This window comes from Pavona decussata, unplaced genomic scaffold (genome assembly GCF_977016875.1).
Source record: "Pavona decussata unplaced genomic scaffold, jaPavDecu1.1 SCAFFOLD_41, whole genome shotgun sequence".
NCBI classification, from domain to species: Eukaryota; Metazoa; Cnidaria; class Anthozoa; order Scleractinia; family Agariciidae; genus Pavona; species Pavona decussata.
Genome location: NW_028145463.1, coordinates 1377616 through 1403147, shown reverse-complemented (window position 1 = coordinate 1403147; position 25532 = coordinate 1377616). Strand labels below are relative to the sequence as shown.

General features: G+C 38.9%; 2 protein-coding genes and 1 long non-coding RNA gene across 18 annotated transcripts in view; 1 reads left to right on the top strand and 2 right to left on the bottom strand.

The window, feature by feature from the left end:
* The window catches only part of LOC146482954 (uncharacterized), a 32398-nt gene extending 23175 nt beyond the window's left edge, over positions 1-9223 (bottom strand). The window contains exon 1 of one of the 2 annotated variants that reach the window (XM_085106593.1): positions 8327-9223. The gene's annotated coding sequence lies outside the window, so the exon portion shown is untranslated. Of the gene's footprint in view, positions 1-4467; positions 5194-8326 lie in introns of those variants that run through there. The other variant, XM_085106594.1, reaches the window with a different exon arrangement.
* The window catches only part of LOC146482946 (uncharacterized), a 94193-nt gene that overhangs the window by 18286 nt on the left and 50375 nt on the right, over positions 1-25532 (top strand). For 2 of the 12 annotated variants that reach the window (XR_014864018.1, XR_014864012.1), the window contains exon 2: positions 21883-21932. The exons of the other annotated variants lie outside the window; for them this stretch is intronic. This is a non-coding gene — a long non-coding RNA (uncharacterized LOC146482946). The remainder of the gene's footprint in view (positions 1-21882; positions 21933-25532) is intronic. 12 annotated transcript variants of the gene reach the window in all.
* Positions 10668-25013, bottom strand: LOC146482953 (neurotrimin-like). 4 transcript variants are annotated; one of them, XM_085106615.1, is made up of 4 exons: positions 24916-25013; positions 14080-14182; positions 13213-13605; positions 10668-12128 (listed from the first exon to the last, which is right to left on the bottom strand). In XM_085106615.1, exons 2-4 carry the CDS (start codon positions 14147-14149, stop codon positions 11869-11871), a joined length of 723 nt encoding a protein of 240 aa, XP_084962741.1. In that variant the 5' UTR covers positions 14150-14182; positions 24916-25013; the 3' UTR covers positions 10668-11868. The 4 variants fall into 4 exon arrangements, with proteins under 4 accessions (XP_084962741.1, XP_084962742.1, XP_084962743.1 ...); XM_085106616.1 differs by lacking the exon at positions 24916-25013 and adding an exon at positions 18731-18866; XM_085106617.1 differs by lacking the exon at positions 24916-25013 and adding an exon at positions 16883-16901.

The window sequence follows — 25532 nt, the reverse complement described above, 5'->3', positions numbered from 1 at the left end:
GAAATAAACTGAGTGTAAACATCTATTATTTAACAAAGCATTACAGCCATTGACATGGCAATATAGTTAAAACGAACTAATGAACTACGGTAAGGGAAATAGGAAATCGAAATTTTACAGCACGTGGGCAAAACGTGTCTTCATTAATTTTAAGTGCTGGTTCGTGTCTCGGCAAATACTATACTAAGACGAGACCACTTAGACCACTTGTGGAAGAAAAGGAGGAAAAACTTTTGGTGTGGTACGACTTTGTGTCACAATGCCACTGTTGCCCCAGGCGTATAAATGAACGCTTACGAACTCATATGAAAGCTAAACACTGTTGGTGTAACTTAAGGATCGACTAGCCTATCCAGTAGCAAGTAAAAGAATTGAAACCTACCTTGTAATGAAATAGCCACGAAGTTTATAATATTGGGAGTATATATATTCACGTCAATTTGATTCGAGATATATTTTTTGAGTGACCCTAATAAAGTGAGGGGTTCATTTCATTTCCGTGACTTTTTTATGATTTCTTTCCCAGATTCTTGACTCTCTTTGTTTAGAATATTTAAGCCTTTAACAATAGTCTTTCCCTGAAACTACTATGGTGTATTCTGGACGGAGACCATTAACATTTTCTTAAAAAAATTAATGAAATGCAATTCCTCCTATTTTTTTCGCCGTTTTGCAAACTAAGCTGTCTCTTTCACGTTAATTGCCTTTATTCGTAGTAAATTTTCCTCATTTCTTTTATTTAATTCGCCGTAATTTTAAATACCTTAGTTTGCCTTAATATCTACCTATCTATCTTTCTATCTGTCCAAGCATGTTTTATACTTTGATTAATTAACCTGATGAAACACATTTCGGTTACTGTTCACGTGTCCCTAAGAACACGTTTCGGTGTGTGAGGAAACGGCTGCTTTGGTGATTTGACAGTAACACGGCAATTAAGTGGAAATTAATTGTATAAATGCACTTACGTTGTTTCCCTCGTCGCTCCTTAAACACGAATGCTTCAACACCGACCGACAAAATGAATGTACAATAGTCGAACTTTGTACTGTAACTCTTTACAAAAACAAATCATGGAGGTATTCGTTGAAAAGCTGTCATGCATCCACTCATTCAAAGAATAATACCATAGGAATTAACTGTGGTAGTTCTTCTAACAAATCAAGTATTCATCTTGTCGTGGACTTTTAACAAGTAACAAACGACCCTTATTCGTTTAAACTGCGTCAGCGCATGTTTTCACACTAATTCCCGTCTTCTGCCCTCTCCTTTTCTCCACCCTTCCTTGAAATCGCAACTTTGACTGATATAAAACATAAATTTCTTGATTCAGTTAAATGCAACGTCAGTCAAAAAAAGAAATCTTTCAATGTATCTTTTCAAAATCTTGAAGAGCATGACCGTATCTAAAACGAGTGATGTTAAGAGCGCCTTTAGTAGCCAGGCGACATAAAATTTATTATGTTCATTAAATTCTTGGCAATCCGTGCCAAGTCTCAAAATTTTTAGGAAAGTCACGATATGTTACGGGGGTCGTTCTTCAAGGTTGTGGCATGCGTCAATGTTTGCTTAGGATACAACCTCTTAGGTTTAAAAACAAAAGATTGAAGGAGCTTCAAGTCCTTTTTGAAGCAAAAAGCAATAGATTGATTTCGCTCACAGAAGGATTAAGTTCGCTGCAATTAATGACTCGTATTCGCGTGCATGATTATCGACTTATAAAATATGTCTGCACGATTTCAATATAGTGATCTGATAGGAGAATTAGAAGAAAGTTGGCCTGTTAAAGATCACATAAAATTGAATGTTCGGCCAAACAAGTCTCAGACAATGCAAGAATGAAATAAAACAAAACCTTAAGAAATTTCCGCGAATTAATTGTTTCAGCGGGCCACCAAGGAGAAATATTAAGAGGTGTGTTTTTCTTTCTATAATTCTTTATTTGCCTCTTTAGATAAAAACAAGAAAAACAAAGAAAAAATAAATAAGAATGGTGAGAAACATAAGAAAAAAGTGAAAAACCGTAAATAATGAAAAGGACAAATAAGGCACGGCCGAAAAGTGTTGCTCCAATGATAGTCGTAACACGCATTTATCTTCTGAACGTGGCTATCTGTAAATAGTACGAATGGAAACAGGCGTAAATTACCTTTTGAGATTGTTCCAGCATTATGTTGCTTTAGCTAGACGGCGGCCAACCTCTTGTAACGACTAATGTTACATTTGTTACATAATGACGCGATCAAACTTTACCCTTTTATTAATTATCGACCTGCACGTGATCAATTTGTTCTTCTCTAGTCGACATGTAGCACGTAATACATGAAAATAATATTTTAAGAACCTTTTACACTCTCCGCGAATACCTTGTCCTTTTACATTGAAAATTTGCAAACGTAAAGCCGATTCTCCTCGTATTTTATACTGTTTGAAAGTTACTGATCAGTTTAGCAAGTTTTCGTTAAATGTCTTTGACATAACTGAAGGGAGACATAGCTATGATAGAGATTGGTTCAACCGCCTCCCTACCTCCTTCCCTCCCTCTCTTCCTCCCTCTGAATAAACGAAAAGGTTAAAAGTCGTTACTTCGCTTCACGTACAGCGACTCCGGCGCTCTCAGAGTACTTAGTGCCATGTGACATATTCAATAAAACAGACGCGAATATTTGTTAAAACGTTTGAGTGGTCGTTATCCATTACCTACACGAGAGTGGCCCAGTTTTATACATTCAAAGCCACACTTTTCAAAAAGACCATTTTGTTGCAAATGTAATAATATTAAATACGTTTCTTGAATTTTTGCACTTTTGCGCTATACCAGTAGCAGTAGAGGGCTTAAACTGTCTAAACCCAACTAATCCATGAAAGGAAAGTTGTCCAGCCGGCACGTTTCCGCACTTAGTAGTAATTCTACAGGTTCTCGAAATCGAAGTGGAAGTACAGAATACCAATTACACAGTCTTTTTCTCGGTCCCTCAAACCCATGTCAGTCTTCTCTTAGTTCACATTTTCACTTCTCGATCAAGTTGTAGAAGTAAACAATACCGTGACAAACTAATCCTTTTCACGGATGTCAAGCATTGGTATACAATACACATACAAATGCCTGACATCCTCGTCCTTGCGGCCCGGGCCACAGATGGTTAATTCCGACTGTGGTTCAGGTTACATCCCTTGAATGCACAAGATTTCCGAAGGACACCCGACCAGTTCCGACGATTACTGATATACGATTATCTCGTCATAATTATTCAGGACATCAACTGTCCTATTGCACCCCCCCCCCCCCCCCCTATCAAGGGCTCTGCGTTCCATGTCACCCCAAGGCAAACCTAGCTTCCGTTGTTAATGTTCGGCTGACTATCAGTTTCCTGTTGTTTTAAATAGCTCTTCCTCGCTTCTTTCCCGACGGTTTGCAGAAGAGCGCTAGCTGTGTGGTCTTGTTGCCACGGGTTTCCTCAAAACATAGCCACTCCACTTTCATTTCTTCCTAACGATTTGATTCAGTAACTTCTTTCAGTCTGTTCTTGTCTGCAGATGGTCATTGCTGATGTCAGTCGGCCATCTGAGCCCAGTGATTTAGTACGGCATCCAGATTTATCAAATTAATTGGACTGCTATTGCTCGAAAGGGATTAGTCTCTCAGTATGCATAGTGCGTCATAGGTGACACATTTATTCAGTATCTGAATGTTGCCCTGTTTAATCGCCCGCCTTGAACAAATCAACCCATTCGAATAGTCCCCCAATACATGTATTAGGACATTTCGTCCGTTTCATCAGACGATCAATCATTTTATGGGTATTTCTTGGTGTTCCACTGAGACTCAGACTTGGACTAGTCCCAGTAGAACAGTCTAGTCCCTGAAACAAATTAAGACACGGAAGCGTTCACGGGCGGAAATAGACCTTATCACAGCATTAAGCACATCATGGGAATACAGGGCAACATGGTGGAAAATATGAAGTTTAATGTGTTAAAATCGAAAGCCAAAACATCTATGCCCAGATTTACAATCTTGTAACTTTCTTCATCCAAAACATAACATTTAACAGCTGATTCTATTCCAAAGAAGCAAAAGAATGAATTTCAAGCCCGTACCTATCGATCGAATGGAAGGAACTTTCTCACTTAAAGTGTGTTCAAGACCTGAGCATTGGCTACTTTACGATTGTGTAGTGTCAAAATTGCCTATTTTGCCCGATCGTGATTTAGCTCGTTCTTTCGAAGTTCTCAACATTCCCCTCTGACTGAACATGATACGGAAACAATTCTTGTAGACAACAAGAACAAGCCAATTAATGAACCGTCGGTCTCGTGAAATCACGCTTTGTTGTGACTGCAAACCAGCTCAAGATAACGGGTTTTTCAGGCTCGCAATATGTGAGGACTGCTGTTTTCGAAAGATAGTGTATAAAATGAACTACTTCGCCCACGAAAAATGTCCATTTTTGGTTTTATACTGACCTTTGTTTTGGCTACGGGCCTGCACGTCTACAGAAACCATATATGGCTCATCAGTTAAGGCGTTGATTATAAATGGGAGATTACAACAGTAAGAGGTATAACAGGATGAAAACTTCTTTTACGACAACTGGTCGTGGAGAATGGATCAAGCATCCCATCTCACTGAGAGCAAAATAATCATGATCGGTTTAGGTTATTCTCTGTGGGTAAGGGTCAACGGTCAGTAAAACCACTCCCCCAAAATACAATTGTTTTTGTGCGTATCAGTAACGATTGAATTTCTGGTGATTCGATACTTGCTGCTGCTTCTGTTTATTTACTGTAAAGTTCAATGCAGGGTCTAGTCATGAAATACGTTGGATTAGAAGACTGAGGTTTCAAAATAGTGAAAACCTGTAGTGTACGTGTTATGTTGATTCCCTAGCAACTGACAATGTAATCATTTAAAATAGTCTGTGACTATGCCCTGCACTGAAATTTTCATTTTGGGCTTCAGCCAGTTGGAAACATATTAGACAATTTACACAGTGTGCAGATAACCAGTGTCCTTAAAGAGACACATATCTCCCTCCAAGAAGGGTTTAGAGTTACCAGAAAGATTTTGCCTAATTTACCAGGGGGTAATTTGCGTAATGGCTAATTTATTATAAAATTTTGGATTTATTCATTATGCAGTAGTTTGATTGAATTAGTGTTTTTAAAATGTGATAATTACACCTGTCAGAGTCAATCATTCACTAATTAAAGGAAGCTCATTTTCAGTAAATACTGCACAACTTTTCCACAGAAGGCATTGGATTTTTTCGGAGATCTTGCCTAATTTTCCGGGGGGAGGGGTAATTTGCCTTGATAGCTAATTTTTTTTATTAAATTTTGGATTTATTCAATATGCAATAGTTTGTTTAATTAGTGTTTAATGTGATAATTAGACATTTTCAGTAAATACTGCACAACGTTTCCAGAAACAATTTTAAGAGCCTCTTAAAGGAGCACTGTCACGGTGATTTTTGCTGTATTTTGGTCCAAACTGCTCAAATATTTCACCAAAAACGTTTTCGCGAGTTAATAACATGAAAATGCTCTTAGAACAGTGGGAAGAAAATATTAACAGATTGCCAATTTAGAACCAACTATGATCAGTTTTTAGCGACCTCTAAAATACACTAATTGGCCAATTTTTTCAAGTTGCAATTCATTTCCATTCTAGCCACCCGCGGCCAGACATAATTATTCTAGTTCGGTGCATTATTAGGGTTATTGTTAACAAAACTGAACCATTATTTTAACGATTCTACCGATTCAAATATGTTTTCTGGCCGTTTCTACCAATTCCTTTCGAGAATAGATCGGCTAAATCGTCGGTACAAGTTGAAGGAATTCGTAAAACTGCGAAGTAATGGAAGTAACGCGAACTCATATTTTTAAGTGACGTTTTCATTGACGTCCCTAGTATTTTTAAAGTGTACGTGTTCACTCTTCACCATCTCACTCTAGCAAGCATATAAGGTCTTAAATGGAAAAAGAAAACTAAATATCTTTTTGACAAATATTAAAACAGTGCTACTACGGTTCAATATCTTTCATGAGAACGAACACACTTTAAAAATTTTATCCTCATCTGAAACCACAGAGGCGCAATGCATTCTCTGGGATTACGCATGTAACTTTGAATTACATATCCCTGTAGTTCGCGCCATATTGAATCTCTCCGAATATGCTTAATTTCTCCAATGAGCCTAATGATTTTAACTGCTATTTTTCTTTCAAAACATATCATATTACGTCAAACATTTTGCATTTTGACCAGTAAATGTGTGTCTGTACCTATTAACAGTGAACAAATATCCGCCCTTAAGGGGCTGTTTACATGGATGGAGGAAGATCCTAGCACTAGGAAGATCTGAGAAGGCGGAAAGACTTCGTTTGCTTTACACGCAGAAATTTCGGCCGAAGTGCTCACCAAGTGGAGCCGAGGAAAAGAAAAATAACTGTAGGCCTTGAGCAGCTGAACGCCCAGCCGCCGCCATGTTTGTTCTTTTTCTTCCTAGTACTAAGATCTTCCGAAAAAAAGTAGTTTACATGATGCTAGGATTTTCTAGGATTTGCTAGTTCCTATCTCTAGGAAGATCCTAGCGCTAGCGGGTGAGGGCCAAGTACAATTTTTTTTTGCATTTAAACTGAATAAAGAAAACATATGGCTCTAGGATGATCCGCCCTCTAGGATCTTCCTTGTGCTAGAATCTTCGTCCCTCCATGTAAACAGCTCAAACGGAAACCAATGCTCTTCCAAAGTCAATGTAACACTCTGCGCTGACACTTCTTGTTTTCACTCTGATAAACCTATCGTTTGCCCTGTGGCCTTTACCACTTGCATGACTGAAAGATTTGTGCGGTTATGTTTATTTTCTTTTTCTTTTATTATCTTTTCCCGTATTTTTGCATTAAGTTTCATTAGAAAGTTTTCAAGTTTCCCTTAATTATTATGATATGGTATTATTTCGTGGGAATGATTCATTCACTGATCAGTCACGGTTGGCTTAGTAAGCGAAATTGAAGTCGTCAGTGAATTCCTCCGTCTGGCTAAAGTGCAGGAAACTCTGTAGGTCACCAGCATGCACGATAAACAATTCGTCAATACTCTCTTAGTGCTTTGCGAACGCATTACTCAATTTCTGACATTTTCAAGTCGACTGTAGCTAGACGAAATACACGTATTGTAACGTTTGACGAAATCCCTTCTCTTAAGTGCCTTCTGTTTGATTATGTTTTCGAGTTGGCTTTCAAGCAACAAATCTGTGCGGAATGTAGACTAATTCAGTGATAGCTTGTGAACGTTCATAGTGGGATTACATGCGGAAAGAAAGACCACCTGTTGCTTGATGCTGAGCTCCTTAAACATGATGCTTTTGTCGGCGACAGAGTTTAGTTCTGGTTGACGAAGTGTTGCAAACACAGTCAGCGGAATCGACACGGACACGAGGAATGTGAGACACATTGCGGCGCATTCTTAGAAGTACAACCCCTTTATCAGTAGACAAATTTGACACTGTGAAACTGACTCTCTTGAGAAAATACTGCGGGTTGTTTGACCGGGCCACAGTATCATTTGTCTGCGCTTCATATGTGTAGATTCTCACGGTATATGGTTTCCCCGGGGGTACTTTCCCTTAAAGTGTGCAGCAGGTAGGGAGGTGTGCTGGGCCTCGTAAATCCTGACCCTGTCGGCCAAAGACAACATTCTTCGTTTTCTCTTCACTCTTTATGGATTTGTTAATTTGTGGCCCTGTTTAGATAGTATCAGGATCACGGCGTTGCACTATTTATTTCATCGCCAACTCTTTTTTTTTTTTTTTTTACTACATTTTGCTTAGCAAAGATAGGTGTGCAGAATGATCTTTCAACAAACACGCGTGTCCCTAAGTTTTCGCCGTCTTGGAATTGTGATTTCTTTTGCAAGAATAAGAAAGTCGCGGGCTCGCAGAAAAGAAAGCTGGAGTTTCTGTCTCAAATTTACTATTCGCAACCCCTTATGACCCCAGACTGAGATGATGACAGGCCGGCTTGGAAAATGTCCTAAAGTGTACGTCTAAAAATATGATCAACTTTAAATCAATTCCAAATGGGACAATCGTTCAAAACAAAAGGTAGTGATGTCGTTAGCGTAAGCGGAACCCCACTCCTAAAACCACGCATACTTTATAGCTGCTCGTCCCCTTTAAGGTGAAATAACTGAGTATCCCCTCCCCCTGCACTTGTATCGATTGCTTAAACGATTACGTTGACAGGCAGCAGAAGAAAGCTCAAGCTATCACAAGGTTTGTTATTTGAACAGAGCAGAGAGAAAACGCTTAAGTTTTACCTGGATGAAGTAAAAGATTGTCCCCAAATAAGGCAATTCAAAAAGGGCTCCTTGCTGCCGTTTCGATGCTTCTCTATGTACCGCGACGAAAGTGATCAGTCGTAAATGATCTTCGACAGGAAATGATGCCTATTGAACAACAGCAAATAATCCCTCGAAGCGTTACGGAATGGCACTGGCAGTAGACTTCGTGGGTCGTGGATCATCGAATGGACAATGACATGTCGAGTAGACAGTGGAATGTTATGAAAGTAAAATGTTGAGGACCGCTGTGGAATGATGGGGACAGTGGACTGTTGCGCGGAGTGGAACTCTGTGAACAGCGGTATGTACAGGGCAGTGGAATTCCACCTCATGTAGATGATTTGTGACCGATTTCGCCAGTCAACCTCCTCAGTAGGCTGAAATACTACTCCAGTACCTCTTTTAACCACACTTTTAGTGCTTTAATTTTTTAACCGAATATAGATAAGACAAAAAAATGACAAATAAAAAGGGCGATAAATCTAGTTGAGCAGCGCTATTGAAACCTAACCTGCCATGGATATCATTGGTGACCTCCCAGAAGACCTTACTGGAATCTTCTTATATTTTCTGTCATAAAGTTGTACTTATTCTCGCATCATATCCTTGGATATATTCTTTGAGACCCTAAGACAGAACAGAACAGAACAGAGCAGAACAGGAGGAAGGTTCCACCCGGACGAGCGAAAGTTTGAAAGAGAATGGACTAGCCCCAGGGAAGATTTCGATCACAAGTCTCGATTCAGGTCACAATACCTAATTCTTTCTATATCAATTGTCATAGAACATCTAATAGTTCACGCTTAATGTTAACGGTAACCACCCCAAGTCTCTTAGTATCAACTAAGGAAAAAGCAAAATGGTCGAAAAATTAATTAAAAAACTGGTCCAAAAATCGATCCAATAGTCCCATCCATGTTTTATTTTAAATCGTTTTTACGTAATCATTTGGGGTCGGAGATCATTCGCGGCTCGGTCACGTAGCCTGCCTAGCAGGCGTAATCAGGGCTGGGAAGGGGGAGGGGAAGGGGAGGGTGGGGGAGGGGAGGAGAAGGGGGAGGAGAAGGGGAGGGTGAGGGGACTGAAAACTGAGTGGAATGAGTGCGGATGCTAAGTGGACGTGGATCATAATTCTGAGTAGGTGTAAAAATAACTGAAACGCCTCATTTGTTTATTAGTATTTGCCTGTTAGTGCGAATGATAATTTTCCCATAGTTTCGCATGTAATACGTTTACTAGGCGGCTTGTGGTCCCATAACGTTGCACAAGGGGTAAGTTGTGTAAATGTGTTTTTCATAAACAACGAGTTTGACTAGTCAAATCGACAAAAGAAGAGATCTTCGTTCTGAGTTTAGACGAACGCGAGTCACAAATCAGCCGTTCAGGCCACAAGTTGATTTCGCTATTCACAAAAGAAATAAGCTAATAACTTTTGGTGAGAAGAGCAAACGGGTATAGCGACTTTAAAAACACAACTGTTTTAGGAAAACAAAGGCCTAAAGCTTTCATTAAGTAAATGGAATTGTCTTCGAACACGGCCGCCTCTCATGATCATCTTGGGGACCAGGAGGGATGGTAGGCGGCTTTAATCGCAAGCTATAAAAAGAAAGAATGGCAGTATTAAAACAGAGGTCAGAAGTCGGTTGCAAAACTCCTATTATTCTGAATTCAAACAGGATTTGATGAGCCATTTCCTACTCCGACGTTAAATCGCTTCAACTTTCAGTCAGTTCAGTCGCTGATAAACGATCCTGTCGAAATATCGATACTTACCAAAAAAGGTTTTATTCTTGAATGTATTTTAGTGACTGCATTTCCAATGGATCATGTTCTTGTTGGATTGTGCGGTGTGGGATGTATTGTTGGCCGGGTCAAATTGCCTTTAGACAGTCTTCACTTCACTTGATTGGCAACCGATGTTCAAAAATATTTGTTCAACTCCGGATACGCAAAAACAACATAAGCAAGCAGAAATCAAATTACGAAGCAGCAAACAACTGAGACAACAGCAAGAGTCAACCGATGTTCAACAATCATTGCATGTCAACATATCGACACCTAACAAAGAAGGCTTTTATTCTTAAAAGTATTTTACTGGGTTCGGATATCGTTCCTTTAACTTGATTGATTTGTCTTTGTATAGGTCCTGGCTTTGTTGGTGGAGAAAAGGGATTTTTTCGGGCTCCTTTTTTCCATCCATCCATCCATCCATCCATCCATCCATCCATCCATCCATCCATCCATCCATCCATCCATCCATCACTGAGACAATCAATGTCAATCAATCAATCAATCAATCAATCAATCAATCAATCAATCAATCAAAAATCCAATCAATGTTTATTTTGCTTCATTCACTGACTACTCTAGAAGTACAACACCAGTAACCTTGCTCCGATTTTACAGATACATGATGATTTAACAAATTTAAGTACAGTTGAACCTCTTCTTGCTAACACCGCCTTTAATAAGGGCACGCGATTTATGGCATGAATATTAAACTTGATTTGGTACCGAACAAAACCCTCTAAGGTGTATCACTTAGCACCTTGAGAGCCTTCATTTGAATGCAGTCTACCAAGCAAAAGGAAAATAGAACCTAATCGCAGGTTAGGTTATCATGTGATCATAGGAGTTCATTCAAACATTCAAACAATCAAAACTGACTAAGAAAACCATAAAAAGCACTGCAAGAAAGTGCTGCTCAGTAGCTTTCATTTGAATGGCCACACTTTAGGATTTCACCCACAGACTCAAAAGATAGAACCACCTTGTCCAGCATAATAAACAGCACCACAGGAAAGTGCTGCTCAGTAGCTTTTATTTAAATGGTCACACTTTAGGATTTCACCCACAGACTCAAAAGATAGAACCACCTTGTACAGCATAATAAACAGCACCACAGGGAAGTACTGCTCAGTAGCTTTCATTTGAATGGCCACATTTTAGGATTTCACCCACAGACTTAAAACTGGGATGCTTAGTAGGTCCTTTTGATATTAGAAGAAAAAAAGGAAATTACCGGTAAACAGCTTTCATTTAAATGGTCACACTTTGGGGTTTACTTTGAGGCTTAGTTCTCAGCTCAAGAAGGTTAAGGATTTAAGGATTCCTATTAGGAGGTCTAGATTCCAAGGTTCCGATCTCGTATTTACAATTTTCTATGTAACAGTTAAAAAAGTTACAAGCAATAAAGGAATAAAACTAATTTTAGTTGAATAAAATAGATTTGCAAATTGTATTTCAATTTTTGTCGCCTGTTTAAAAATTACTCATGACGTCAACAAACTTGTGAAGGGGCTGAAAAATATTATTTACAAATTACTGTTGTAAAGTGAATTATATGTTTGATTAAAAAGTGTTATAGGGGAATTTTATCTTCACTGGTGTTACCGGCGACTAACTTTCATAGGGTTGGAACAAGAAATCTTTAAAATAAACCATGGACAGAAACAAAAACGCTACAGTTCGTAGTCCGAAGGTCGCTGACCCCGTTTCTGATTTTTCTTCTTGAAAATTTAAATGATCACATTCACTTTGAGGGAATAGAAAACTGACCCGGCTGGGTTTCTTGCTGTGCAGATATAGGTACCATTATCTTGGGGTTTAATACTGTTAATTACATATGACGTGATTGTTTTGCTGCTCTGCAATACGACATCTCCTTTGGACCATTCCACGGTTGGGGCAGGCGCTCCAGCTGCATCACATGGTAGTTCTACGTCTGTGCCATTATTGGCATTCAACTCATTTTGCCAAATGGTAATGTTTGGGGAGACTAAAAGGCGAAAGAAAACAGAAAAAAATAACAAGTTAACATTCAATTTCAACTACGATATCTCCCTTCGTAATGGTCGACAAGAAAGCACGTGGCAAATCACAAAATGCTTAAAAAAATTTGAGCAATGTGCATCATAGTTCATTCTGTTGAGTGTTTGAATGAAAGGCGGTTGGTCGAGAATCCTTTTGCTACTTATTCGTATCTATCAGAGATGAGCACAAATGTACAAGTTGTCTATCATGAATTCTGTAAACTGAGTGGCTACACTATTTCTAAAGAAACTGTGGACTGTGATAATTGGTTCATCCGCCCATTTACTCTTCCAATTCATTAACAAACAGGTTGCTTTCGTTGTATTTATATTCTGCACGTTGTTTATTCCTTTTATTTTATTTCAACCTATCAAATTGGTGAGCTGTATAGTCTCAGTAAATTTAGTGGTGAACAATGAAAACAGTATATACATGCTTAACAAAAACAGTGTTTCTGTCTTGATGTGACAGTTCCCCCTTGGAAATTTCATTTCAAACAATGCTTGAATGAGAAAATTTGATTTTTTGAATAGAAATATTATTGAATACATGTATACTAGTTATAACAACTTCAAAGTTCTAAGGACTATCGCGGCATCAATAGCAAAAACAATACAATGTTTTATTCACAAATCTGAAGTTCTTCTCACAAAAATAACTAAAAATTGCCTTTTGAATTTACTTGTCACTGGCTAATTTATAATTTGGCGAAAGACTGAAGGAAAAAAAGAGATACAAATGTAATAAGTGTTAGGGTTGATCTTTACCCTCCCCTGGGACAAGGGAAATTCGCCCCTCCCAATTTACAAGGGCTGCTTAAAGTTGTCGTCCCTCCCAATTTACAAGAGAAAAGCCCAGGGGTAAGGAAAATTGGCCCCTCTTAATTTACAATGGTTATTCCTGCCCCTTCCGATTTACAAGTGGAAAACCCTGGGCCAAGGGAAAAGCCCTAGAAACGAGGTTGAAATCCAGAGAAAATTTATGGTGTACTATTATAGTCCCTCATAAAACCACCCGGCCTTTTAATCTTATTGTAAAATAAAACTTGCCTTGAAGAACGAGCCTTATAGGACCACTTCTAAACCAATCACCATAAACGCTGGCTGTGCACCCGTAAGTTTTCTCTATGTCGTAACTGGTGACATTTTGTAGAAGGAACTCCTGAATGGTTGAAGTGCTGGTGATATTTCCGGAGACACTCAGCCTGGATTTCACGGAGCTGTCAAGGTTTCCATTTTGAAAAATGCGTCCGTCAAAGAGAACTGTTGTGTATTTGTTTTTAATGATGTCATTGTCGTCTGTCTCACCCCAGTACATTTCTTCAAAGTCGCTATAGTCTTGTGCATTTCCGAATGAGAATTCCCAGTAGAAGCCGACTTCAGAGCCGAGGTCAACATATATTGGGCTTTGGGGTTCTGTCGTGAATTTCGTGCCATGGTGCTCTAAAACCAGAAAGGAAAATAAGTAATTAGGAACATGAGTAAACTTAATGTGAGATTAGTTCTTGCAGCTTTGGCGGGAATCTTCTTGTGCGTTCGCATGCGTGATCAGCGCTATCGAAGAAATAAACATTTCTCCCATTTTGACGCTTGTTAGGAAAAACGTGTACTCGTAATCAAAGCTCAAAGATTCCTTTGCCATTAACGGATTAAAGTCTGAAAAAAGGCTTATCATTTTCACGACACTCAAAGGTCAAATATATGCCCCCAGGCTCATGCAAATGTCTGCAATTATTTTTCGACACTTTGAAACTTTATCGTCACCACAAATAAGTAATATGGCGCTAAAAGCTGGCTGATATTACATCGGGCTGTTTCCATTGTCGTTGATGAATTGTTGCTTCTTGGCGACTTCAAAACGAAAGATAAGCGGTGGGGTGGGGGTGACATCACATTTAAAATCGTAAAGAGACTTACGGCCTCTAGTGACAGTAAAATGAAGAATGGAATAGGTCACAAAAACTGTGGCTGCTTGAAGGAAATGCATTCCTGTTTTCAGTCCAATGGTTCAAACTTCACACTGTAAAGAAACATAAAAGAAAACTTTTATTGCTAAAGTAAATAAATAGACTCTGGAATAAAATATGCCTGGAGAGAATCTGTAAGTCGCTGAAAGGTTTTACCTATCAAAGCACAAACGGAGATGACTACATAAGCTTCATGCGTAATTTTCCCAAAGGGATCCTCAATCTGCCTATACGTACTTTAACCGATATCATGATGAAAATTCTCCTTAAAGGTGTTCATACATTTTCATATAGTAGAAGTTGGGAGAGGACAGTCGGGTAATCATAGTCTTTATTCTCTTGATCTAGATGGTTGGTCATTTATTCAGGTTTTTACGAAGGCAAAAGACTGTGGTAATCATTACAGTCCTCCAACACTTACCAAAGAGAAAACTCAGTGACGAAACGATTTGCAATTTGCATATTTTGTAGGCACGAGTGACATTTAAAGAATTGAAGCGAACTACAAACCCCCGCAACGTCTTAGATCCGCCTTCGAGTTGACAGACTCGAGAAGACTCGAGAAGACCTTATCATAACATTCTTCAGGTTTTCAACATTTTTGTCTTTGCTTAGAGACCCAACAAATGCTGTTGATCTGGCCTCCAACAACGCCCCCAATACCGCCTGTACCTAAAATAGAATTTTCGACGCGATTTTTTGAAATGCGCGTGGAGAGTGTTTCGTCGCTTTTCTTTAGAAAGTTGTATCTGTCTCTATTTGAATACAAGAAGTTGTACTCTCCTTATCGGCAACACCGGTGACCAAACATATCTTTTGCTTGTACTGAGCCATCTCCAACACAATAAGGTGCCTTCCTTAACTAAGAATTCTTGGATAATATCCAATGCATAATTTTCGGGGCGACACAGGTTACTTTTGTAGTTAATGAGATACTTCTGGCAGAAAGGATTGATGTGGGGTGGCCTGATGCTTGATTTCATAACAGTAACAATAACCATCCCGATAACGATAACAATAACAACTTAGATCTGTGTTGAAAAGAGGTTCGATCAGGGTTCATTTGCGCAGCGCTACAGTTCCTGCTATCGCTAGTCCTGACAACTGCGCAAGAAAGAAGTTGTCAGAAAATGAATAGGAACTTGATATTTTTTTGTTAAATCTCTCTTTCACTCAGACAGAATAACAGTCTCTTTTGGATCGGAAGAACTTTCTTTGTCATAATCCATTTTTTTTATGACGCTTGTCGTTATTTGGAGATCGAAGAAATCCCCAAAACAAAGTGTTGCGTCTAACAAAGGTCTGGTTATAGTTGTTCTTGTTGAAAACGTTGTATAAGTACTTGATTTCGTCTGCGAAACTGTCAGGTGAGTGACAAATTGCGCTCGTCCTGTCAAGGTCTGTATAGTCTTTGCCTATTGAGAAGTAGGTTTGTAGCATGACGGTAGTACGTAGTTTGTTGTTTTTGTCAAGGGTAACTTAGCAGTCAGTATGAGCATTCAGGTTCTCATTTGGTTTCATTAAAGAGCGAATTCTAAGAACTAGATATAAACATTCAGAAAGGCTTTTGAATTAAAGTTTGGTTCTTTAAAGTTTAGCTTACCACTTGTTTTCTGCTCTTTAATTATTGAATGGTTCTGTGAGTCCACCAGACCGATTCACCGATGCGCGCTGTCGTTGTTGCTGTTGAAGGGCAGGATGTGGGATGAGCTGGGGGATGGGCAGTTTTTATACTTCGCGACGGTGACATTTGAACTCTACTTAAGATCTCAAAAAGAATATAAACCACGTCCGTGTTTACGTATCGCTAAGGTTTCGGGTCTTGAGAAATGTCGTAAAGACTGGGAGGTCGCGCGTGTGGCATGCAATGTTTTGTCAAAGTTTCCCATTGAAAGATGTTTCTCACGTTGTCTGAGTCCAGTTGGAAGTAACAGCACTGGCCGAGATTGGTAATGGAGATTGTTTTTAGAGGTAATAAACCATTTCTTGGGGACTGACTCAACACTTGCATGATAGCTTGCGCGGAAGGGTTTGGATTTAGTCCTTATCCTTGGTGATCCACTAATTCAATTTAAACTGTTGACGTCAGGAAATGTAAATATGATTTGAGTTCGATTTCCGCTTAACCAAACCCCCAAAACACCCCTTGATCCGTCCATCGCTGTGCATGTGAGTGTTGCATTACTGTCTCAAACATTTGATGAGGACAGGAAGTGCAAACTAGATTTTAGTTCAATTCAATTATGGTTCGACCAAACCCCCTAAAACACCCCCAGCCTTACCCCCAAGTCCTTAAGCTATGTCTGCTAAGCTCAAGCAAGCATCTATCTCGTGATGGTTTATAATTATATTTAATTTCTGTCCGATTCTGTCTGCAGTGTCCCTAGCCTAGATGCACTATTGTGAACAATTAAAATAAAAGCTTTCATCGATACTGTGGTCGTACTATCACTTATTCTTACTACACAGTTTTACCAAAACTAATGAAACTCTATTCCGATCCAAATAATTCTATTTGCCTTAACGGAGAGCACAGGAAATGCAAAAGTGATTAAAATTTCCGACAGGATTTCAAAGGTCTCGAGTTTTTCTAAAAACAAGATGTTTTCGGTTTACTTTAGTATGCCTTACATATTAAAAACATTTTTTTCTTTGTAACTTTCTTCGCCATGCCTTGCAAGGCATGCTGCCGTTCCAAAATTGTATTCACGAACGCTCGTAATCTTTCCGAGCCATCAGCTCACCATGCTTACCAATCCACTAAGTTGATACTTGTGCAAAATTGAGGCTTCCTTTGATTAATTCGCATTCTTCTTAGCATAAGATGATAAAGTTAGGGACCACCGATGAGTTTATTAAAAAGCTCATCGTAGGACTTCATGCTCCTGCTGAGAGATTTTCATAACATTCCTATGCTTGGCAAGGTCAAGCACGTTCACATTTTAGCTACCGGGTAAAAAATAGACTGTCTTATAGGGCCTGTGTCATGCAGACCGGTAGCGCATGGTATCAAATGAAACATATGCTCTCGAGCGTACTGACAGAAAAGCACGTGTCAAACTATATGTCGATTCCTTGTCGTTTGGGGAGAGGGGTACTCCCCTACACAACCTGTATAGGTATGTGCAGGGCCAAAGGATGTGATTTCGACCCGTTTTGATCTGAAATAGGGTACAGATTTTAACCATTTTGGTCTTAAAAAGTTTGAACACAGGTATGGATTTTACGGAAACGGGTATGGATTTTACGAAAACCAGGTATGAAAGTGGGTATACGAAATTTAGAGGCCAGGGCTGGAAAGTTCTTTCGGAAAATTGCATATTTTGGTCTGAATTACGGTCAGATTTTGGAGAACCGAGTCGAACAACTCCACCAAAAAATTCCGAGAAATACCCCCCACCCCCCTCCTTCTCCGATTGTAATGTCACACATTTAGATTTATTTTCAAGACATCGTAGACAAAGCATTCTAGGCTAAATTTTGCCTGAAGGAAGAGGCGAATCGTCTAGTCCTAAGTCTTGCAATATCAGGGGAAAGTAAACTTACAAATCTTACTGACATGTAACATTTTAACAACATTGTTTTTTTTTTATCGAATAGAAAAAAAGATCCTTGCAGTTCTATTTGATCTTTCATCCGCAGTTAAAAAAATATATATGTTTCATATATTTACATACATTGTTTTTTTATATCTAACCCGTTTTCTTTTTACCAAAGACAGTTGCGCTATTCCACGTCGTCTTTCTACTGTATTATTTCTATTGTTTCTGCTTTCTTCCTGCCGTCGCAGAAGCTAGTACGGTTATTATTACTGTTGTTGTTACTTGTTGTTGTTCCCCCTATAGCTTGCTATATTGAATTTCCATGACATAGTTGTGAGGTCAGCCAAGCTGAATTGTTATTGCCCATTTGGTCGAAGCTAATTTTTTTCTCGGCAGGATCACTATGTCGCCTCACAAAGCAGGCCACTACAGCACTCACAATACTGACATATATGTAATGGGGATGCTGCCAGTTTCATCAAATGACTCCATGCGCAGTTAACCGCAGCTCAACATCAAAAACAAAAATGACGCATGTGTATATGTGCAACTCCTAAACGTCGCAGTTTTTTTTTTCTCCTCGAAGAATATCGGTTTTCAGATTAAGTGCTTTTGTAATGGGTATTCCGTCCCCCAATATCTCAGTTCTTTTTCAGTCTTCAATATAAACTCACGAAGATCTCACGTATTTACTAAAGTGGCCGCGCCATTTTGTCCCGTAATGCAGCATTTGGAATTAAATGTTTCCTGAGGAACCACATAAAACCTTTAAAACGGCAAAACATGCTTCGGATGAAACCTTATCCATTGTCTGTTGCTTGCAGTAAAATACGTTTGTGCATGACAACTAATGAGCTTCATAGTGCGATGAAATTAGTAATAATTATTGTTTATGGCACTTAGAGCCAGTCATCATCTAATATCACCAATATTAGCTTTCTTTTGTATCTCGAAATATAATGCGTTTCCCTTGGGCAAACAGTACGGTAATTATTTACTACAGTTGAGCAACTAGAGTGTTGAAACACTATGCGGAATCTATTCCGAATCAAGACTCACCAGAATATTGAGAGATAAAGAACGTCTGTCTCATTAACTGATGATTACTCCTGTGAGCCCGATTCTCCTCTTTACGAGTAGTTCCTCTTCAAATTTAACAGCCTTAGTTTTGGCACTAATGGTTTCACACAGGCGGTGTGCGTCACGACCCACAAAGGGTGCTGGGTAAAAATATGGAAATGGCTCAATTGCCTCTGGTCACGATCGAGTAAATATCTCCAGAACGTAAGACTTAGGTCGACTTACAGTCGCACTGAAACTGGGCATTCAAACTTTGCTTCCTTTTCCAAAACTATCACTAAAGACAGCAATTTGACAAACTTTAACGGTCCAGTGGCAGCCGTAGATGCTTCTTGTTGGACACACAAGGCGATTTCGTTAGTATTCACGGTTCGGAGACAATCAAGGCGAGAATTTTTTATGTTTACTCAGTGTAGTTAGAGTCAAGTAAATCGTAGAAAGTGTGTTCAGTCAGTACTAGTACTATGTTTTAGGGTGCGTGCCCGAATCCAGATTTTTGATCCATGATCACTCGGATCATGGTGCATCAAAGGAACCGACGAATCCTTACCCAGAATGCATTCGTAAAATTCCTTTGATACACCGTGATCCGAGTGATCTTGGATCAAAAATGCGGATTCGGATTTTCCCAAAGAAACGCACCCTAAATTTCTTCCCGTATAAGTGACCTGTCAGACGCAGCTTTGGATCTTGCAAACTGCTTAGTCTCTGTCACTCGGTTCGTTCCTGTCCTTTACGTTCGTCTCAAGTTGTCGCAAAGTAGTGATATGTTTATAAACCACAAGGACCAGTTGTGGGTAACTTAGCTAACTCAGCAGTCAGTCTAAGCAGTCAGATTTTCGTTTGGTTTCATTAACTTCATGCGAATTTTAAGAACTGGATATGAATATCTATTATTAATATCTTTTGAAGTTTGGTTCTTTAAAATTATACTTTCCACTTGTTTTCTGCTCTTTAATCGTTGGATGGTTCCGTAAGTTCAACAGACCGATTCACCAATGCGCGCTGTTATTGTTCAGGGTGTTGCTGTTGTTGAAGGGCAGGACGTGGGATGAGCTGGGGGGTGGGCGGTTGTACTTTTCTACCTCTCAACTGAACCTATTGACATTTAAACTCTACTTAAGTACTTAAAAGGGAATATAAACCACATCCGTGCTTGGACATCGTCAAGGTTTCGGGTTTGTCGTGAGAAAATGTCGGTGCGTGTGGCCAGTTTCCCATTGAAAGATGTTGTTCTCGTTGTCTGATTCCGGTTAGAAGTAAGACCACTGGTTTTAGAGGTGATAAACCATTTCGTGGGGGACTAACTCAACACTTGCATGATAGACACGCACGTTAGGTTTGGATTTAGTCAAGTAAATCAACAGTAGTGATCCACTAATTCCACATAAACTGTTTAATTAAACGTGATTTAAATTCGATTTCCGTTTGACCAAACCCCCCAAACACCCCCTTATCCGCCCATCAGTCAGTCTTCATCAGTCTTCCTGTCTCAAACATTTGATGAGGACAGGAAGCGCAAACTAGATTTTGGTTCAATTCGATTATGCTTCGACCAAAGCCCCTAAAACACCCCCAGCCTTGCCCCCAAGTCCTGAGTGTTTTCTGTTACGGTGTCACAACTTAAGTTTTGTCTGAAAAGCTCAAGCAAGCATCTGTCTCGTGATGGTTTATAATTATATTTTTTATTTCTTTTCGTTTCTGTCAGCAGTGTCCCAGTGTCCTAGGTGCACCATTGCGAACAATTAAAATAAAAGCTTTCATAGACACTGTGGCAGCAGAATCACTTGTTATGAGTACGCTAACATATAACCAAAGCTAATCAGTACGGAACTTTATTCTGATCCAACTAATTCCATTTGCCTTAACGGAGAGCACAGGAAATAGAAAAGTGATTAAAATTTCCGACAGGATTTCCAAAGTCTCGATATTTTTCTAGTATGCCTTACAAAAAAGTATGTTTTTGTAACGTTCTACGCCATGCCTTACAGGGCAAGCTGCAGTTCTAAAGTTATATTCACGAACTCTCGTAGTCTTTCCAAACCATCCGCTCAGCATGTTCAAAAATCCATTGAGTTGACACTTGTGCAGAATGGAGACTTCCTTCGATTAATTCGCATTCTTCTTTGCATAAGATGGCATAACGCCAAGCTAATAAGGCGAAGGAGAGGAAAATGTGGACATTCAATGCGTTCATTGAAAAGCTCATCATAGGAACCTATGCCCTGCGGAGAGATTTTTATAACATTCCTATGCTTGGCAAGGTCAAGCATGTTTACAGTGCTGCTACTGGGTAAAAATAGACTGTCTTAGAGCCAATGTCATGCAAACTAGTAAAACAGGTATGAATTTTTCAGAAACGGGTAATGAATTTTAGAGGCCAGATCTGAAAAGGGGTACCGGAAAATTACATATTTTGGTCTGAAATAAAGCCAGAATTTAGAGAACCGAGCCGCACATTGCCTTATCACACAAAAGTATACAAGGATAAATTTTACCAGCAGTAAAAGATGAATCGTCTAGTGTCAAGTCCTGTAATATTCAGGGATAGAAAATATCTTAACAATTCGTACTGACATGTAACATTTTAACAACATTGTTTTTTTTTTTAATAACCTGTTTCTGTTTATGTGAGGCATTTGCGCTATTCTTTCTGTCTCAGAAGCTAATATTGTTTTTATTAACTGTTGTTGCCCCCCTATAGCTTTGCGGTATGTTTCATTTCTGTGGCGTAATCATAGTGTGAGATCAGCTGAACTCCATCACCCATCAATGTCCACATTTGGTCGAAGCTAAACTTTTTTCGGCAGGATAACCATGTCACCTCCAAAAGCAAACGGTAAAATAAAACAACAGTTAAAATAGCACTCAGTTGTCAAGAAAACTGATCCAAACTGAACCAAATCTCATCTTAACCATATGCCTCATCCAGTCACTGAAACCAGAACTAATGAAATGATCACAATTTATACGCGAAGCCGTTTTTCGGAAATCAGTCGAAGAATTGATTAGAATTGTCTGTCAATTATTATTATTATTATTATTATTTTTTTTTTTTTTAGTGGTACAATTGCTTAGCAGTATGAAGTTAGAAAAAAATGCCAGGATAATTCTTTTCTTTTTCTACGCAGGGAGTCCTGTACACGTGTTTAAAAAACATTCAACTTGCATTCTTCCTTCAGTAAGTAATCTATCTTATGTGGTAAAGCAGCCATAATTATGCCTTGAAAAACGTCTTTTCCGTGCAAAAGCTGCATTTTCCGTCCAATTAACCAGGTGTCTTCAATAATTTTAGCACGAACCAAACCTGCGAGCTGGAGCTCACAAATACACGGCATTCTTTCGTCTAGATTTGTCATTACAGTCGAAATAGAATATCTACGAGAAAGAGTAATCACAAGCAATATTTGTTAAATGAAATAGACCTATTCCAATTCCAATCGGCCTGTTTCCAGATAGCATGCGTGGAGCCTGCCACGTAGGAGAATTTCCTGATGACCTTGGCTTAGACTTAGTTTCGTTGTCTATTGTGGAACAAGGGGAGGGAATTTGATATGCATCCTAACGCAGTATGACTATTTTTGACGACCTCCCCCATATCTCGAAGAAAAAATACATCCCTCCCCCTCGTAAGCTTTATCATAGTCGTTGTGAATGTCGTGGTCATCATCATCATCATCATTAGTATTATTATCACTCTCAACACAATACAAGAACGACTGATCAGGGAAACGAAAAGAAAGAAGGCATAATAGATACGCTGGACTGTTAAACAGTTTGGCTGAAAACGTAAAGGCATTCAAGTTTCTCTCGTGTATTCAATAAACATGTATCTACACACTAGTACAGCACTGCTACGTAATTTTGGTAGTGTTATACACGATTTGCACTTTTATAACAATCTTCTGCAATTTTCAACGTAACAAGTGAATTAGCCTGTGAAGTAATGTTTAAAACACGAACAGCAGTGTTTTATCGGGATTTAAATCCACGAGGCGCAGCCGAGTGGTTTTAGACCCGATAAAACACTTGGTGCGAGTTTATTGAACGGCTTCAAAAACATTCCTGGAAAAGCGTGTGTCAAGAGAGTTCATAACAATGATGCTTTTGTGAACGTTGTAAATTCACATACGAGAAAAACATTAAACACCCATACTAATAAGGAGGAGGTTTTACCGGGTTTTCAAACCACTGCACGTGATGTTTTATCGACCATTTGATGGGTTAAGGGGTTTATGAGTTATTAATGAGTTTTTGAAACTACTTATGGCCATCACTCCATCTTTGAATTTCTCAGTCTGGTCTTTTTAACATTTTATCGAATTATTTTATTTTCACAAACATCGGACCTATTAATTAAAATATTCGCCTTCTTATTTCGCAAGATAATAGTTTTGTGGACTTTTCACGCCTCAGTTGACATATTCTCTAAAACTGTTATTTCATCTTTCGATATTTCAGTTCGGTTTGTTTTACTTTTCACATTTTTCTATGGTCACAAAACTCGGACATTTTGACTAAATTGTGCGCCAGCTTGTAGTGTACTGCAACATTAGAATTGAAAATCTATATATATTTTTTTAGGAGTTTCAACACAAACGAATGGCATGATGCGACAGTACCAAGTATTTTATCTCCCGATACCTTATTCTGTTGTTTAAATTTCTTCTCGACACCTAAAACAGTATAATCCTTTTAGAAAATACATGTTATTTTCTGTTGAAAACCAGACGTGCTTTTTAACTGTCTTACTCACAGGAATAGGTAGAAATCGTTACCGAACGTTTGGTCAATTGACTGTCTAGTTTTACAAAAGCCTCAAAATAGATGTTAACTGCAATCACTCAAATAGATAATGTAACTGTGGTCTCGTACATTAACTTATGCTGAAAAAGTATTACCTCCCGAACACGTTTTTTCGCTTTATTCGTCAGGTAATCTATCAAACAAGTAATAGTTGTCATCAGCTGACCCCTTTTTGTATGGGAAACCAAACAGGTTACATGTATATGCCGGCGTTGGCATAGTGTGGTCTGGATATCGTTGCTGAACAAGACACCATATAGGTGATTGATGAAACGGCTCTTTTTCAAATTGATAAAATTAAAAGATTTGTAAATAAGTGTTACAAAAGTATACTTTATGCCTTCTCTATTTAACCTTAAATCAAAAACACGTCTTGATCGGTGCAAGACGCGAGACGAATGACGAGCACGTGGAATGAATGGTCACATGACCCACGGTTCGAAGTCCTAAAGAGGGATTGCCTCAATTACAATAGACTCCTCCCCAAGACCCAGGACCACTCTCATTTTAAAACAAGCGAGAACAAATTCCAACAAAATTGATTTTAACAGAAAACGCTTCAGTTATGCCATAAAGTTTTTCAAGTCATCCAAAATTGAGAAAGAGCGGCAGTTAGATTAATCTTATCAGAGCAAGTTAGTTTTGACTTAGCTTACCTCGTTTAACACTAGAATGAAATAAGCCAGAATGCTTAAACAACTTCAGCTTTGAACTTTAGCACCACTTTAAACGTTTGAAGATAAATGAAAAGAGCAGGACTTGGATTAGTTATGTTACGAAATTCTGTTTTTCATCACACAAGAATTTGGCGCCTTTGCGTTTTGCAACTCCTTTAGCTCCGTATTATTCCTTTTACAAATAAACCTATCATGAACTTCAGTCGAAGCAAAAATGTCATTCGATCTTTATTTCTCTAGCGTTATTCGAAACTGGAAACTGAAAGCACGACCTTTAAACTTAATGAATTGCTGTTAAGACTAAACTGTGTGATGGATGTCACGAGCTTTTGTCACTTCTGTTGATGCAAAACAAAGACCATGCGTTTGCTCAAAAGCCTTGAAATTAAAGTCTACTTCACTGGTTAACTCTGTTTCTCTCAAAATTCAAATACTCTTCCAATCTTCCAATAAATCTTTCTGTTCGACGGAGTCTTTTCAATTAGTCAGTGAGTGATTTGCGTCTGACAAATCGTAGTTTTGGCCTGAGACTTTTAGTTTAACAAATAGAACAGATCGTCGTTTAATTGCAAAACGGTTGAAAATTCTACTCTTGCCTTTAAATCTCCCTTAAATTTTAGCTTCCTGAACTTGTGAGAAAAAAAGTCAAGAAATATAACTTTTAACGTAGCGTAATCTTACCTCTTGCACTGAACGTCTGTATTAAACCTTCAGTATTACTCCACACAATCGAAATAGCACGACGCGAACGACGCTTCTTGCTTGAATACGAATATTACCAAATAGATTTGTCATACGTCATCAGTAGCAAATCACACGCCCTTAAGGCCAAGTCATCCTCAACCAATAAACTGCAGTCCCCAATTCAATACCCACTTGCGGTCCCATCAACATTTTTCTCGATATCACTTCACGATCCCAGTTTGACTAAATCGAGCTTTTTTCTGGTATGCAAAGTGAATATTCCCATTGTTACTACGTAATTTACTTTTACGCAGTCTATAAGGATGCCTCCCCGGGGCCTCAGAGATCTCAGAGATCGTAACCTGGTTAAAAACACCTTGACCCTCCCCCACTGGGGCATAATTTGACGCTGGTCTCGTTCTTGACCGCACTCCTTGTTGTCCCTCAGGTAAGATCATGTAACTCACAGATTCCGTGGCGGCAATGAAGCGCTTTTATTCTTGATTTTGTGCGGCTGCCTAGTTCTTAAGGGTGGTAAGGTATGTGTGATTGGTTTTCAGAAAACCATTTGTAAAATAAATAAAAAATAGTGCAGTTTGTGGAGACTGGTCGGC

Excerpts from the sequence above, each read along its gene's own strand:
- LOC146482953 (XM_085106615.1), bottom strand. The coding sequence starts at position 14,149 with ATGCATTTCCTTCAAGCAGCCACAGTTTTTGTGACCTATTCCATTCTT. Across the intron at positions 13,606-14,079 it reads TTTTACTGTCACTAGAGGCC|AGCACCATGGCACGAAATTC; the intron begins GTAAGTCTCTTT and ends TTCTGGTTTTAG. Across the intron at positions 12,129-13,212 it reads TATAAGGCTCGTTCTTCAAG|TCTCCCCAAACATTACCATT; the intron begins GCAAGTTTTATT and ends TTCGCCTTTTAG.